At 39.0% G+C, this 12419-nt stretch overlaps 1 protein-coding gene across 1 annotated transcript in view; it reads left to right on the top strand.

The window, feature by feature from the left end:
- ablim2 (actin binding LIM protein family, member 2) overlaps window positions 1–12419 on the top strand; it is a gene marked incomplete in the record, with an annotated part of 95611 nt that overhangs the window by 15875 nt on the left and 67317 nt on the right. The window contains 1 exon segment of the mRNA XM_014017478.1: window positions 9832–10002. Within this exon segment, the coding sequence (XP_013872932.1) occupies window positions 9832–10002 (171 nt within the window).

Consider the following 12419-nt stretch of genomic DNA (forward strand, 5'->3'; position numbering starts at 1 on the left):
ACACACACACACACACACACACACACACACACACACACACACACACACATCCTAAATCACTGGATCATCCAGCTAATGTGGTCAATTTGAAACTATCACAGAACTACTTCTCATTAGCATACATCATTTAGAAACTTTAAACTTAACACAGAAAGTAAAGAAAATCTGGGTTTGGTTCTTTGTTGGAACAATACTTTATGGCAGTAAATCTTCTACTATTAGAAAGGTTGTTTATTTCCCATTAACTAGTAGCCCATTTGTAAGGAAGATGCATTTATGGGCTGCTTGGTGTCATTTATTGGATTGGATGATTAAAGTCTGAAAAAGCAAGAAATATAAGCAATTTAACAAATGGGCTCTTAGTAGCATGTGGAAGAACCATATACATCCTCAACAGACTGGYTCTTCCTCTTCCTCGGCAGCTTGGTCACACCCTGCTGTGGGATGATATTCCATTCTTCAACCAGTCGTCTGATGAAGTTGTATTGGTCACTCTGAGACAAACGTAGGAGTTCAGTAAGGTTGAGGTCAAGACTGCAGACAGAACATAAACACACTGATTGTTAGAAGTGTTGTAGAATGTGAGCAGTCAAGTCAGCAGTCACCCTCAAGCTACACAGCTGACCGCAAAGCTGGGGTCTATGGTCTACATAGAGTCATGAAACACCTAGTGTGTGGGTTATTGAGAAAATGTGTTCAAATAAATGAACTGTTAAAATTGTTGCCATTAGCGTACATTATTCATCTTTAGCTGTTTAGGGTAATAACTACTGAAAAAGTTTAATGTTCAAACTTCAGCCKAATAGTTTGGTCACAAGTCTTGAATTTGTTAGCAGACATTAGCTTCTGTAGCATATACTGTTATACAGAGCACGCTGCTTAATCAGGCTATAAATTAACACAAATATTACAAGCTGGTATTCCTTTTGATTTTTACAATATTGACATAGTGTAAAATAATATTATATATAACTATTTTAAAGTTTCTTTTAGACAAACCTGACCTGTTGAGTAGATTGTTAGGCAGTATCAGAGACAAGTTTCATCCTATAACTAGGTAAACAGAGTGTAGGGATTTTAGGCAGGACAGACCCAGGGCGCAGGCAGGCTCACAAAGTTTAACAAAAATTTATTAAAGTAACAAAATGTTGTAGAGACAGCAGTACTTACAGAAATCAAGGAGATCACAGGCAGGGGAACAAAGCTCAGAGGACGCATCAAACAAAAACAAAATGATCCCACGACAGACAGAGACAAGACAGGACTTAAATACTCAGAACTAATTGCTAAACAGAACACACCTGGGGAGAAACACAAGGGTAACAATCAAACAGAATCAGGTGCAGCTGAGCTGTGACACACTGGGGAACACTGAACACACTAGAAAACTAAGAAAATAAACACAGATCATGACACAGAGAACGTTTTCCAAGTATTGACTGGAAATATTTATTAGGAAAGAAATAATAAATATACTTTATTACTAGTTGAAGTATAATTAGAATRATTATATATGTTATTGAGTGGCTTCAAGGGTGGTTTAGATCATTGTTACCTATGAATTCTATATTTTTCTTGTATATTTCTGCTGTTTTACATGATTGTTGAATGAAATTTACATCATTATAATTTTTGTAAAAAGATTAAAGATAATTCGTGACAGATCCACGTGGGATGGTTGTTAATCTGATAGTTACTGTAAGGGCTGTGAGTCGACGCCCTGTATTGTCACCACTTTTGCTCCTCCATGTTGTCACAGATGCTAACWGTGGACGGGATAGGCTGGGCTCTGTCTACTGTTATTTAACTCTATGATAATACCTAATATCCAGTTGTGAAATCTTGATAGCACCATCAAGCTTGTGATCCAGTGACATCACCAAACATTTGTGTTCTTCTTGTGTGACACAGGCTTCCAGTGAAGCCTCTTTCACTTATTTGTGTTGGTGGGTCAGTACCTTTAGGGGCTGCATTATCAAGATCCCAGATAAGGAGTAGTAATTGGCAGTGGTGGTGCGGGCTGCCCTGTTGAAGTAAGGATTTAACTTAGTCACTTTGAGGCAAACCAGACATAAGAAATTTCAGTGTTGTAAGGAGTTTTAATAGAACTGGGGTCGGCAACCTGCAWCTCTAGAGCATGTCTTTCTAGCCTTGACCAAAAGATTTTTTAAAGTGTATTACTAGTTTCATTTTTATTTGTTTTAATAACTTTTTGCTGCACAGTTATCTGATACTACAAGGTCTTGTAGTTCTTATAGTAGCAAATCAAATTAAAAAAAGTTTGTTAGCTTCGTAGAAAGATCTAGTAGAGTGCTGTGTGAATGGGTGGTTGGATAGAAAGGTGCTAAACAATACACATGTTCTTTAGTCTTCTCATCACTTTGATAAAGACCCATCTTGGTCTCATCAGTCCATAAAACTTGTCCCAGGATCTTAGAAGCTCGTTTCTGTATGTTTTTGGTAAATTCCAGTTTGTTCTTCTTGCTGATGAGTGGTTTCCATCTTTTGGTGTAGTTAGGCGGTTGGTACTTTGTACACCAGAGATTTTTTATTCTTCAGAACATTCCCAATAGGTGAACTGATTAAGATAAAAGTTTGTAGATTAATTCTGATTGACTCAGACTCTTCTCTCAGCTTTACTAAGGTTTGTTTTTCAGCCACAGTCAGAACTCTGCTTCTCATGTTGCTTCTGCCTCTATAGACAATACTGTAAATACTAGGGCTGGGTATCRTGGCCAATTCTCTAAATCAAATCAATTTCGATTCATTAGGTTCTGAATCAATTAATCACAATTCTATTCAAYTCAATTTTAAGTATTGCAAGTGACAGTGTTGTTGGATGCATTAATTTTTAAGAAATTAAGAGTCTACCGTGTACAAGTGCAAATCTTTGCAAACAAAAGTTGCCATGGTCTCTGTTATCTTTTAGTCCTGCAGAGAATCAGCTGGTAATGTTTGTAGCTGCGTTTCCATTGACCAAGAAAATGCGCAGATTAGAATTTCGAAAATAAATTTGCTCAATGGAAACACATCAGTTTAGAAAAAAATTACGTTTTTCGACAAAATGTTTTTGCGCTGCAATAGAAACACTTTTTTCGCATCACGGGAGTCAAGTGATCAACAACCGGCTGTTTCTCCTTGTGAAAAAGATGACGACGAAGAAGACAACAGGAAGTAGAAGTAGTAGCACTATCACAGAAGTAGTAAAATAAAATAGTAAACTCACCAACTACAATTTCCCAAAAACATAGCCTACGTAGTCGCTCCCAAGTAGGGGCTTGTCGCTGGAAAGCCTCGATAAAAGACGCCGACGTCTCCTCTGATGATTGAGCACTAGTGTTGTGGTAGCAATATGCTATGTGTTTACATCCATTGCTGCCATGTTTGAAATGACTTATCGCGAGAACAAACGTATTCACGCGTGACTTTAATAGCATTTTTTACTTAATGGAAACACTGCAGTTGCGAAACTGTGTTTTTCAACATTAACAGAATATCGACAAAGTTTTGCGCATATTTGCAATGGAAACGCAGCTAGTGATTCGTTAGTTTATTTTGTTTTGCCCCAGACAAGTTAACGTTAGCATCGAACATTTAATTTATTTATTTATTTTTTATTTACCATTATATAACCAGGTAAGTCCTGTTGAGATCTTAGATTTCTTTTTCAAGGGAGGCCTGGACCTGAAGGCAACCTTTTATACATATTTTTATGGGTGCGGGATACTGGAATACTTGGAGAAAACCCACACAAGCACGAGGAGAACATGCAAACTTGGCACAGAAAGACCCCAGGTCCAAACCAGGGATCAAACCCAGGATCTTCTTGCTATGAGGCATCGGTGCTAACCACTGAGCCGTCGTGCCGCCAACATCAACCAGATGTAAATATACGGCAAGCCAGGAGTGACACAAAACATCGAAAGCACCTCAGCTTCATCACGCACAAGAAGCCATATGGCTTAAACCATTTTGAGCCATTCCAAATAATAAAAAAATAGCTCAGAGGTCAACCTTTTGCAGGGTTTGCTTCATAGGGCAGGTGCAAAGGACAGCAAACACTGACTGTAATTATGATAGTGTGAGATATTGCCTCCTTTCTGTTCGTTGTCCATGTTTTAAACAGATATTTTACTCTGTGAACYTCAGGCTGTCTGTGTCTTTTTCTTTGCCTCTAATGAGGATGAGATAATGGAGTGTTGTGTTAGTAGACAGGAAACTCCATAGAAGTGAAGTCATGGATAAAGGAAGGTAAAGCTAGGTGTCAGCAATCTTATAAACATTGCACATGTTGATAATTGTATTGTGTCAGGGTAAACCTTTACAAGTCTGTTAACTCCTGATAATGATTTTAAAGGTGTAATAGTTGTGCACTTTAAGTCCACTGTGACAATTAATTTTATTGCTTCTTTAAAAATTGTGAATGGTCCAAATTTATACAGAAACTTACGACCGCAAGGCTTTAAAACACAATCTGTGCCTTCATTTACATATCCACACAAACATTCACACACAAATCTAACCTGAATAAATTATATTTAGATATCATGTCTAATCAGAGTTTTAGATCACATTCAAACACTGATGGGACACATCAGAGGCAGTGAGGGGTTCAGGGTCTTATKACTGATGGAGTCAAACCTCCAGCTCCATTAGAGGACGGTCTGACCACTGATCCACAGCTGCCCCCAAAAGGAATTTTAAAATGTGATTTCTGAAAACTGGAGAAGGAGAGATTTGTTAGTCCCACACATCTGGTGTAGGTGATGATGGAAGAGAAAATGAGGAGTTAAAATATTTGTTGTTTTTTGCAACTGATCCTGTCATCACAATTTGTGTTCCCCGTTTTCAACTAGATGTCCAGGGTATGGTTGAGAATCTACACTAACAATAATACTGGACATCACAAGATTTTGTGCAGCCCGACTTTTAAAAACCTCAGCTTGAAAATAAAACATTTAGGTTTAACAAATCTGACAAGCTAATGGCTAATCTGAACTCAACACAAACAAAAGTAGATTGCTGCCATATTAAAACTTGAATTTTGTTGTTTTTTTAGTGCTTATAAGATGCCAGTGATTTAGTTTGGTTGAGTTCATTTAGACCTCATTGATGACTGAATAATGGCTGGTCTAAACTGACCTACGTCTAAACTGAAGCTCTGTGAAGATATCAGTAAATTCGTATTTTTACCAATAAAACATTTTGWAAGTAAAATGTGAAAGTTTTTTCAAACATTATAAATACAACCAGGTGTCCCCACCTTCTCTCCTTCTTTACCCTTTAACTGAATTGAASCCTAACCATGAATTGAAAAAAATTCTGTTGTATTTTTGGAACCAGGGTCCAGATTAGGATTTTGGATGGTTAACTGTCATGCATTTTCGGACTCAWCCGACTCCTCCTTGTTCTCATCTCATCAATAACTGAYGTGAGGGGGTTACCCGATGYGTCAAAACMAGACGCAGAGGGAAACTAGACCAAGCGTCAATATGTGATGAGTTGAAAGTGAGAATGGGCTGGTGCTCTACAGATGTGTGGCTATAAGTCCAACCCTAACCCTWTCTCCATGATCATGTGCGTATTAAGATGTGTACTGGGACCAAAAGGTTGCTCCCATTTCAGCTTTAAATTACGTTTATAAACTGTTTAGAATAGTGTCGACTTTTTAATCCAAAGGACATTTCCTTGAATCTCAAACATAAAAATTATTTTATCTTTTGTTAATTTATAATGTACATTGTATAGAATCTATTTAATGCCAAAACGCAGCACAAAAGTCCTCAAGGTCAGTATGTTATCCCCCAGAGTTGTCCTGCTGCGGTAATGTGAGCATGTTGATCTCACCCATGCTGCCTCTGCAGATGGTTGACTCCAGGAATGCTGCCAGGCATTATGGGATCCCCGTGAGTTAAGGAAACATCCTATTTTTAGGAGGTATAGGAGCCTGGCCTCCTGAAGAAGAATTTGAGACACAGCCACTTGTATATTATAAAGTGTAGTGGCTTGCTATGTAAATGTATGTTGTTTTTTTTTCGTTGTATGGTTGGATTTCAAGGTGCATGCCAGTTGCAAACATTTGCAGGTGCTAAGCCTAAAGAGCTGTGTCAGTGGTTGGAGGGTGTGTCCGGAGGATCCCRGTGGTGTGACTGAATGTGGTGCAGACATGTAGTGTTAGATTGCTCAGATGGCTGCCTGCCTGGCTGCGACCTTTGGGACAATGGCTGATTGATGACAAGGACAACTGGCAGCAAATACGAGACATGGGAGTAGGAAGGATGCAGGGCCTCTGGGCTGCAGGAATYGGTTACTGTTTTATTTTCTCATATTACCATAGACTGAACTAAATAAAGTTGTGTGTAAGACCTCATTTTGTAATAACCCATTATGTAATAATGTAATAAAATCAGGCTTCAAAATGTAATAAACTCACGCTAAAACCGAATTATGTAATAATTGACGCAAAATGTAATAAAAGTCTTCAACGCATTATGTAATAACATTATTACATTTTTCGGCAATTATTACAAAATGTGGTGGTATAATAATCTGGTGCATTATGTAATAAACAATCAAAAACCAGTATTTCTGTTCATCCTAATCAATATACTTGTAATAAATGTCATGTTGAAAATACTAATCTTTATAACTTTGGTCAATAAACACCGAACGTCTCATCTTTTATTTGCCTTTTCAGATTTACTGTCCTGATCCCTGTTACAGAAATTATTCCACTATGTAGACAACTCTCAAAATATATACATTATAAAAGTTTGTTGTACATACATGTCAACTCCTTCAGACGTTTACATGTATGAACCTTAAAAATCTGTAATTTTTGTTTAAAAAATCTGTATTAATCACAAGTGGTGGTGGGGTGGGGGGTGCAGGCGGACCATCAGCCACGGAGGGCAGGGGGGCGGGGTGCAGGTGGACTGTCGGCTTCTGTATCAGAAGGAAATGAGGATGGAGGAAGTTGTTTCTAGCAATAGAGATGTTAATAATTGTTTTTATATCCTACAGGCTCTGACATGTTGAATAAATTAGAAACTAAGTTTTTGAAAGATTCCATAAAACATGAAAGAAATCTGTGAGATTGCTCTATACATCCATCTACACAAGAATTTGACTGAAAATGCAAATAAAAGATGAGACGTTCGGTGTTTATTGACCAAAGTTATAAAGATTTAATTATGTACTATTTTCAACATGACAGTTATTACAAGTATATTGATTAGGATGAACAGAAATACTGGTTTTTGATTGTTTATTACATAATGCACCAGATTATTACACCACCACATTAAGTAACAATTACCGCAAAATGTAATAACGTTATTACATAATGCGTTGAAGACTTTTATTACATTTTGCGTCAATTATTGCATAATGCGGTTTTAGCGTGAGTTTATTACATTTTGAAGCCTGATTTTATTACATTATTACATAATGTGTTGTTATTACAAAATGATGTCTTACATGGTGTTATTTCATATTAAACATTTTTAAATCAGAGGTTCCCCCTGGGTCAGGATTTGGACTTAAAACATCTGGGAGTGACAGGAAAGGAGTCAGAAAACCTCCTGTATGCCTCCCTCTGGAGGGGTTTCTGGGCACGTTCCACTGGAAGGGATTCGAGAGATTGAGCGCTAGCTTGCTGGGCCAGTCCACCATGGTAGGGTTAATAGGAAATTAATTATTGATTTAAGATGCTGTTACACTGAAGTGAAGCATCTAAAAATCAGTTAATTTTGCTGTGGGTGGGTGGAAGATGTTTCTGTAAGTAAAAGGTCTGCTTTTTCTCTCCTGTCAAGTGTCGACTTGTAAAAAGACACCAGATCTAACAAACAGACCGTGCGTTCATAGGTGCACCAATAAAACCTCGAGGTGTCTCCATGAGTGTCTGACATGTTGAGTTGTAGGTTAGGTTAGAGAATGGAATACATTAGAGTTTTCAAAAGATTGTGTTTTAGTTGTCTGCTCAAAAAATGCAATGGTGACATTTAAAAACACAGTTCTGGTGCTCCTGAAACACCAATGTGCATGAATGAAACAATAAAAAACTTAATGTTTTTAAATGACTTAGTTCTGGTGTGGATGGATCGTATGATGGGGATGACTCAAAAACTGTCGCACCAAGTTAGACCTCAGTTTCTGTAAAACTATTTGAGATATAATTTTTGTGTATTTTTAGTTTTGTGCTGATGTCTATTTGGCTCATAAACACAGTAACTTGTAGATGTGCATCCAATGGTTAGACACTTCACCCACCTTGCCTACTGATGGTGGTCAGAAGGTCCAGTGGTGCCGKTGCATGGCAGCCCTGCCTCTGTCAGTGTGCCACCATCAGTGTGTGAATGAGTGAATGATTGTGGTGTAAAGCGCTTTGCGGTCCCCTTGGGGCTTGATAAAACACTATGTAAGTTCAGTCCATTTACCATTTACTTTTAAAGAGTTTCAACTGAATCTGCCCACTTCATGAAATAACACCTGCTAACACCTTGATAAACTTGATAAACTGAGTTAACCACCACAGATGAGACCATACGATCCAAACTCTGCTCAATTTCTCTGTCTAATGGTTTTTGTCTCTACCCTCTTTGACTTTACTTCATTTGTTGAACTTTTCCCCTCCACACCAATTATTAGTAACCATGGAGGCCTGATACAACTGATGCAACAACACAAAGAGCCTATTATTCAACAGATGCTCTTGTCAGGACTGAAATAACAATGAGTAGTGAGGCAAGGCAGGATTATGATGAAAAGGGAAGAGAACCATGCGTACTTATGATACAGTTTGGATCTTATAGATTTTTCTTTTTACCTTTTTACTTTAGACCACACTTGTGTCATTGATTTTGGCACACTTCATGTTTATTTGTGTAGCGTTTATGAGACAATTTGCTTAGTAATATTGTCGAGAATATGTCATGGTTCTAGAGTTTATCTAGCCTCAGAATGATGTCAACTTTCAGTAAGTTCACTGTGAAACCTGCAAACCGACAATGTCAGACCTGAAAAGACGTGTTCCACTTTTACAACCAAAATGAGGAGAAAGGTCATTTAAATTTTAATTGTGTGAAAGAACATCTGTTTCATTCAAAGTTTAAAATAAAGCTCCTGCTTGAAGTGTCTGACTCTTAGCTCCCAGAACACCAGGTTTAACTCAGTACTGATTGAGGGACAYTTAGGATTAGGGCTTTAGCTTAATCCAGACTAGATGTAACAAATGAGACAAATAAACTCTGTCAAAAATAAACACAGTTTTTATTTAGACGGTTTCCAGCATTGATTTTGGTCTGTGGACATAAACTGAAGTTTAGCGATAGTTCTTCCTTCAAAGAATTAGTTTTGGTTGATTTTTTTATGGGTAATATTTTAGTAGCAGATATTTTATGTGATTCTTTTTGAAAAACATTTTCCATGCCATGCTTTTCAAAAGCCAGGAAAAATTTGGATTCCTCTGATTTTTGTAGCCTGCTGCTATGGAAGGTTTGACAGATTGTACATGCTTGTATGTGCGTGGGTTTGTGTGTTTGTGTGTTCATTCATAAGTCTGTCAGCAAAATATCTTGTAAACTACTGAAAGAATGAACTCTCGGAAAGTTTTCGTTGGATTTACGTCAATAAGGACGAAGTGAACATGATTTAATAGATACTAAGTTAAAATACAGTATGGGGTAGTTGTAGCTGACAATCATCCTCGACACACTCTGAGCATTCTGTCCATGCTTTATTGTCATTTGAATTAGCTTTGAATCTTATGAACWTTAATACTGTCTCTATGTGTAATAGAATGAAATCTAAAATAACTTTTGTCTTGTGTAGTTTTTCAGCAGCAGGCCGTCCCCGGGCCTCTGGAGCAGCAGAAGATGAAGCAAGGAGGCGGAGGAGGAGGAGGAGGACCAGTGCCCTGTCAGAACTGTGGGAAGCCCTGTAAAGGAGAGGCTCTCCGGGTTCAGAACAAACACTTCCACATTAAGTGTTTTGCCTGCAAAGGTATGAAACTCAGACCTTAGTGTTTTACATACAGTAGTCACCCCTCAAACAAAACGTTACACAGCAGAACTGGGTGTCTGAAACTGTGAAACACACACCATGTTGGATAAATCCAAGTACTGCTCAGTTGTGTTTTATTAGAGTCACACAGGAAGCAGTGCCCWGCAGCATAACACATGGAGGTTTGGGATGATGATGTCATCAACAGCTGAGCAGCTAAATGGATATAAGTAAATAAGTRTTTGCACGTAATCAGGGTGTCAGGGAGTGGGTGTTTCTGGGTGTGTTGCTGCAAATGTCAGAAGTTTGAAACATAAATAAGGTTTTTATGTACGTGTGTGTGAGTGTGTGTTAACAAATGTGTTCCCAGCTCTGACTCTCAGTCTCGTGTCAGACTGTGTTGTGTTCAACACACATTGTTGTTGCTCAGTAACCAGCAGGGTCGCCACAGTGATGACAGCTTCCAGGAGTTTCTCCTTCATTCTCACATTCTCACAACCTACCATCCAGTCTGTGAGCAAGGCAAAGTGCTGTTGCATTACTCATGATGCATTAGTGAGCAGCTTACCAAAGTGTGACCTTTTCACAGATTGAGTTTACTTTTTAAAGTAGCCAATAAGAGAYCTGTTGGGTGGCTAATAAATGCAGCCACTGGAAAGATCTGATTGAMTCAGAAAATATAATTTTTCTGTAATAACTAGATTATTTAAAAAAAGACATGAGCAGTTATGCACAGATTGGCTCTTTAAATCTGACTCATTTTACAAACTTATTTATTGCATTTGCATGTGCACAAAACYGTCACATTGTGTAAATGAACATCTGGACAAACTGGTTATTCTTCATATCTATAAAAAATCATTAAACAGCTGTTTCAGCACTTAGTGTAGTTTGATAAGGGTTGTTGTAGAAATATTTACTAACGGGCAGAAACACGTGAATAAAAAGAGTGCACTGCACATTCAGTATGGTCATTGATTTAATAAAAGGTTTTGCAAAGGGCAAGACGAGCTGCGAGGTGATCAGGGAGGATCAAAGCCCTGAGCACCACCGCAGACTGACTAGCCGTGGCTACAGGAACRGTTTTGTCAAACYGGGTSGAGCCTCGGAGACCAATCACAAAGTTACAGGTTTACAGCGGGATCAAAATTAAAACAGACATCAGTGGCGTCTTTCAATCATAGGACAGATTATAATAGCAGTTCTCAGAGAGATACAGAATAATAATGTCAAGGCAAATGTCAGCACCGAAACCGCRCTTGTAAAAATCACCAATGATCTTCTCCTTGCTGCTGACTCTGGTCTCCTGTCCATCCTCATCCTCCTTGACCTAAGTGCTGCTTTTGATACAATCTCTCATTCTATTCTCCTCAACAGACTCACATCCATTGGCATCTCAGGTACTGCGTTTAACTGGTTCAAATCTTATCTTTCTGACCGCACTTAATTCATCCAGATTAAATCCTTCCTCTCTGAGTCATCCCCCGTCTCCACTGGCGTGCCACAAGGCTCTGTCCTTGGACCCCTTCTTTTCATTACTTACCTCCTTCCTCTTGGTTACATTTTCTGCAAGTTTGTTGTCCATTTCCATTGTTATGCCGATGACACACTGCTCTACCTGTCAACCAAGCCAAACTCCACACACCCTCCCTCCATCCTCTCTGACTGTCTCAATGAACTCAATCACTGTTTTCAGACAATTTCCTTCAACTGAATAGTGATAAAACAGAAATCATCCTTGTTGGCACTAAAAATTCCATCTCAGAATCTAATAATCTCCTCATCCCTATCAACAACTCTCTGCTAACCCCCTCCCCTCAGGTCAAGAGTCTTGGAGTCATCCTTGACACCACTCTCTCCTTCACTGCTCACGCCAATAATGTTACTCAGTCTGCCTACTTCCACCTCAGAAATATCAACCGTCTCCGTCCACCTCTCCACACCCCGCACCACAGCCATCCTTGTCCACAGTCTTGTGACCTCACGGATCCATTATTGCAACTCTTTTCTCTTTGGCCTCCCAAACAAAACCCTCCATAAGCTTCAGATGGTGCAGAACTCAGCTGCACGTGTCATCACCCAAACCTCCTCCCATGACCACATCACCCCAGTSCTGCMGCAGCTCCACTGGCTCCAAATCACGCATCGTCTTCAAAATTCTTCTTCTCACRTTTAAARCTATCCACCATCTTGCCTCTCCTTACATGTCCAACCTYGTACAYATCTCCATCCCCTCCCGCTCTCTCAGATCCTCTTCTTCCCTAAACCTCCAAGTGCCCACTGCCCKCCTCTCCACYATGGGGAGCAGGGCCTTCACCTGTTCCACCCATCTCCCCTGGAACTCTCTACCACCTGACCTAAGAAACACCACCTCTCTTCCTGTGTTCAAGACTGCTTTGAAAACACATCTCTTTAGA

This window comes from Austrofundulus limnaeus, unplaced genomic scaffold (genome assembly GCF_001266775.1).
Source record: "Austrofundulus limnaeus strain Quisiro unplaced genomic scaffold, Austrofundulus_limnaeus-1.0 Scaffold169, whole genome shotgun sequence".
Classification (NCBI taxonomy): domain Eukaryota; kingdom Metazoa; phylum Chordata; class Actinopteri; order Cyprinodontiformes; family Rivulidae; genus Austrofundulus; species Austrofundulus limnaeus.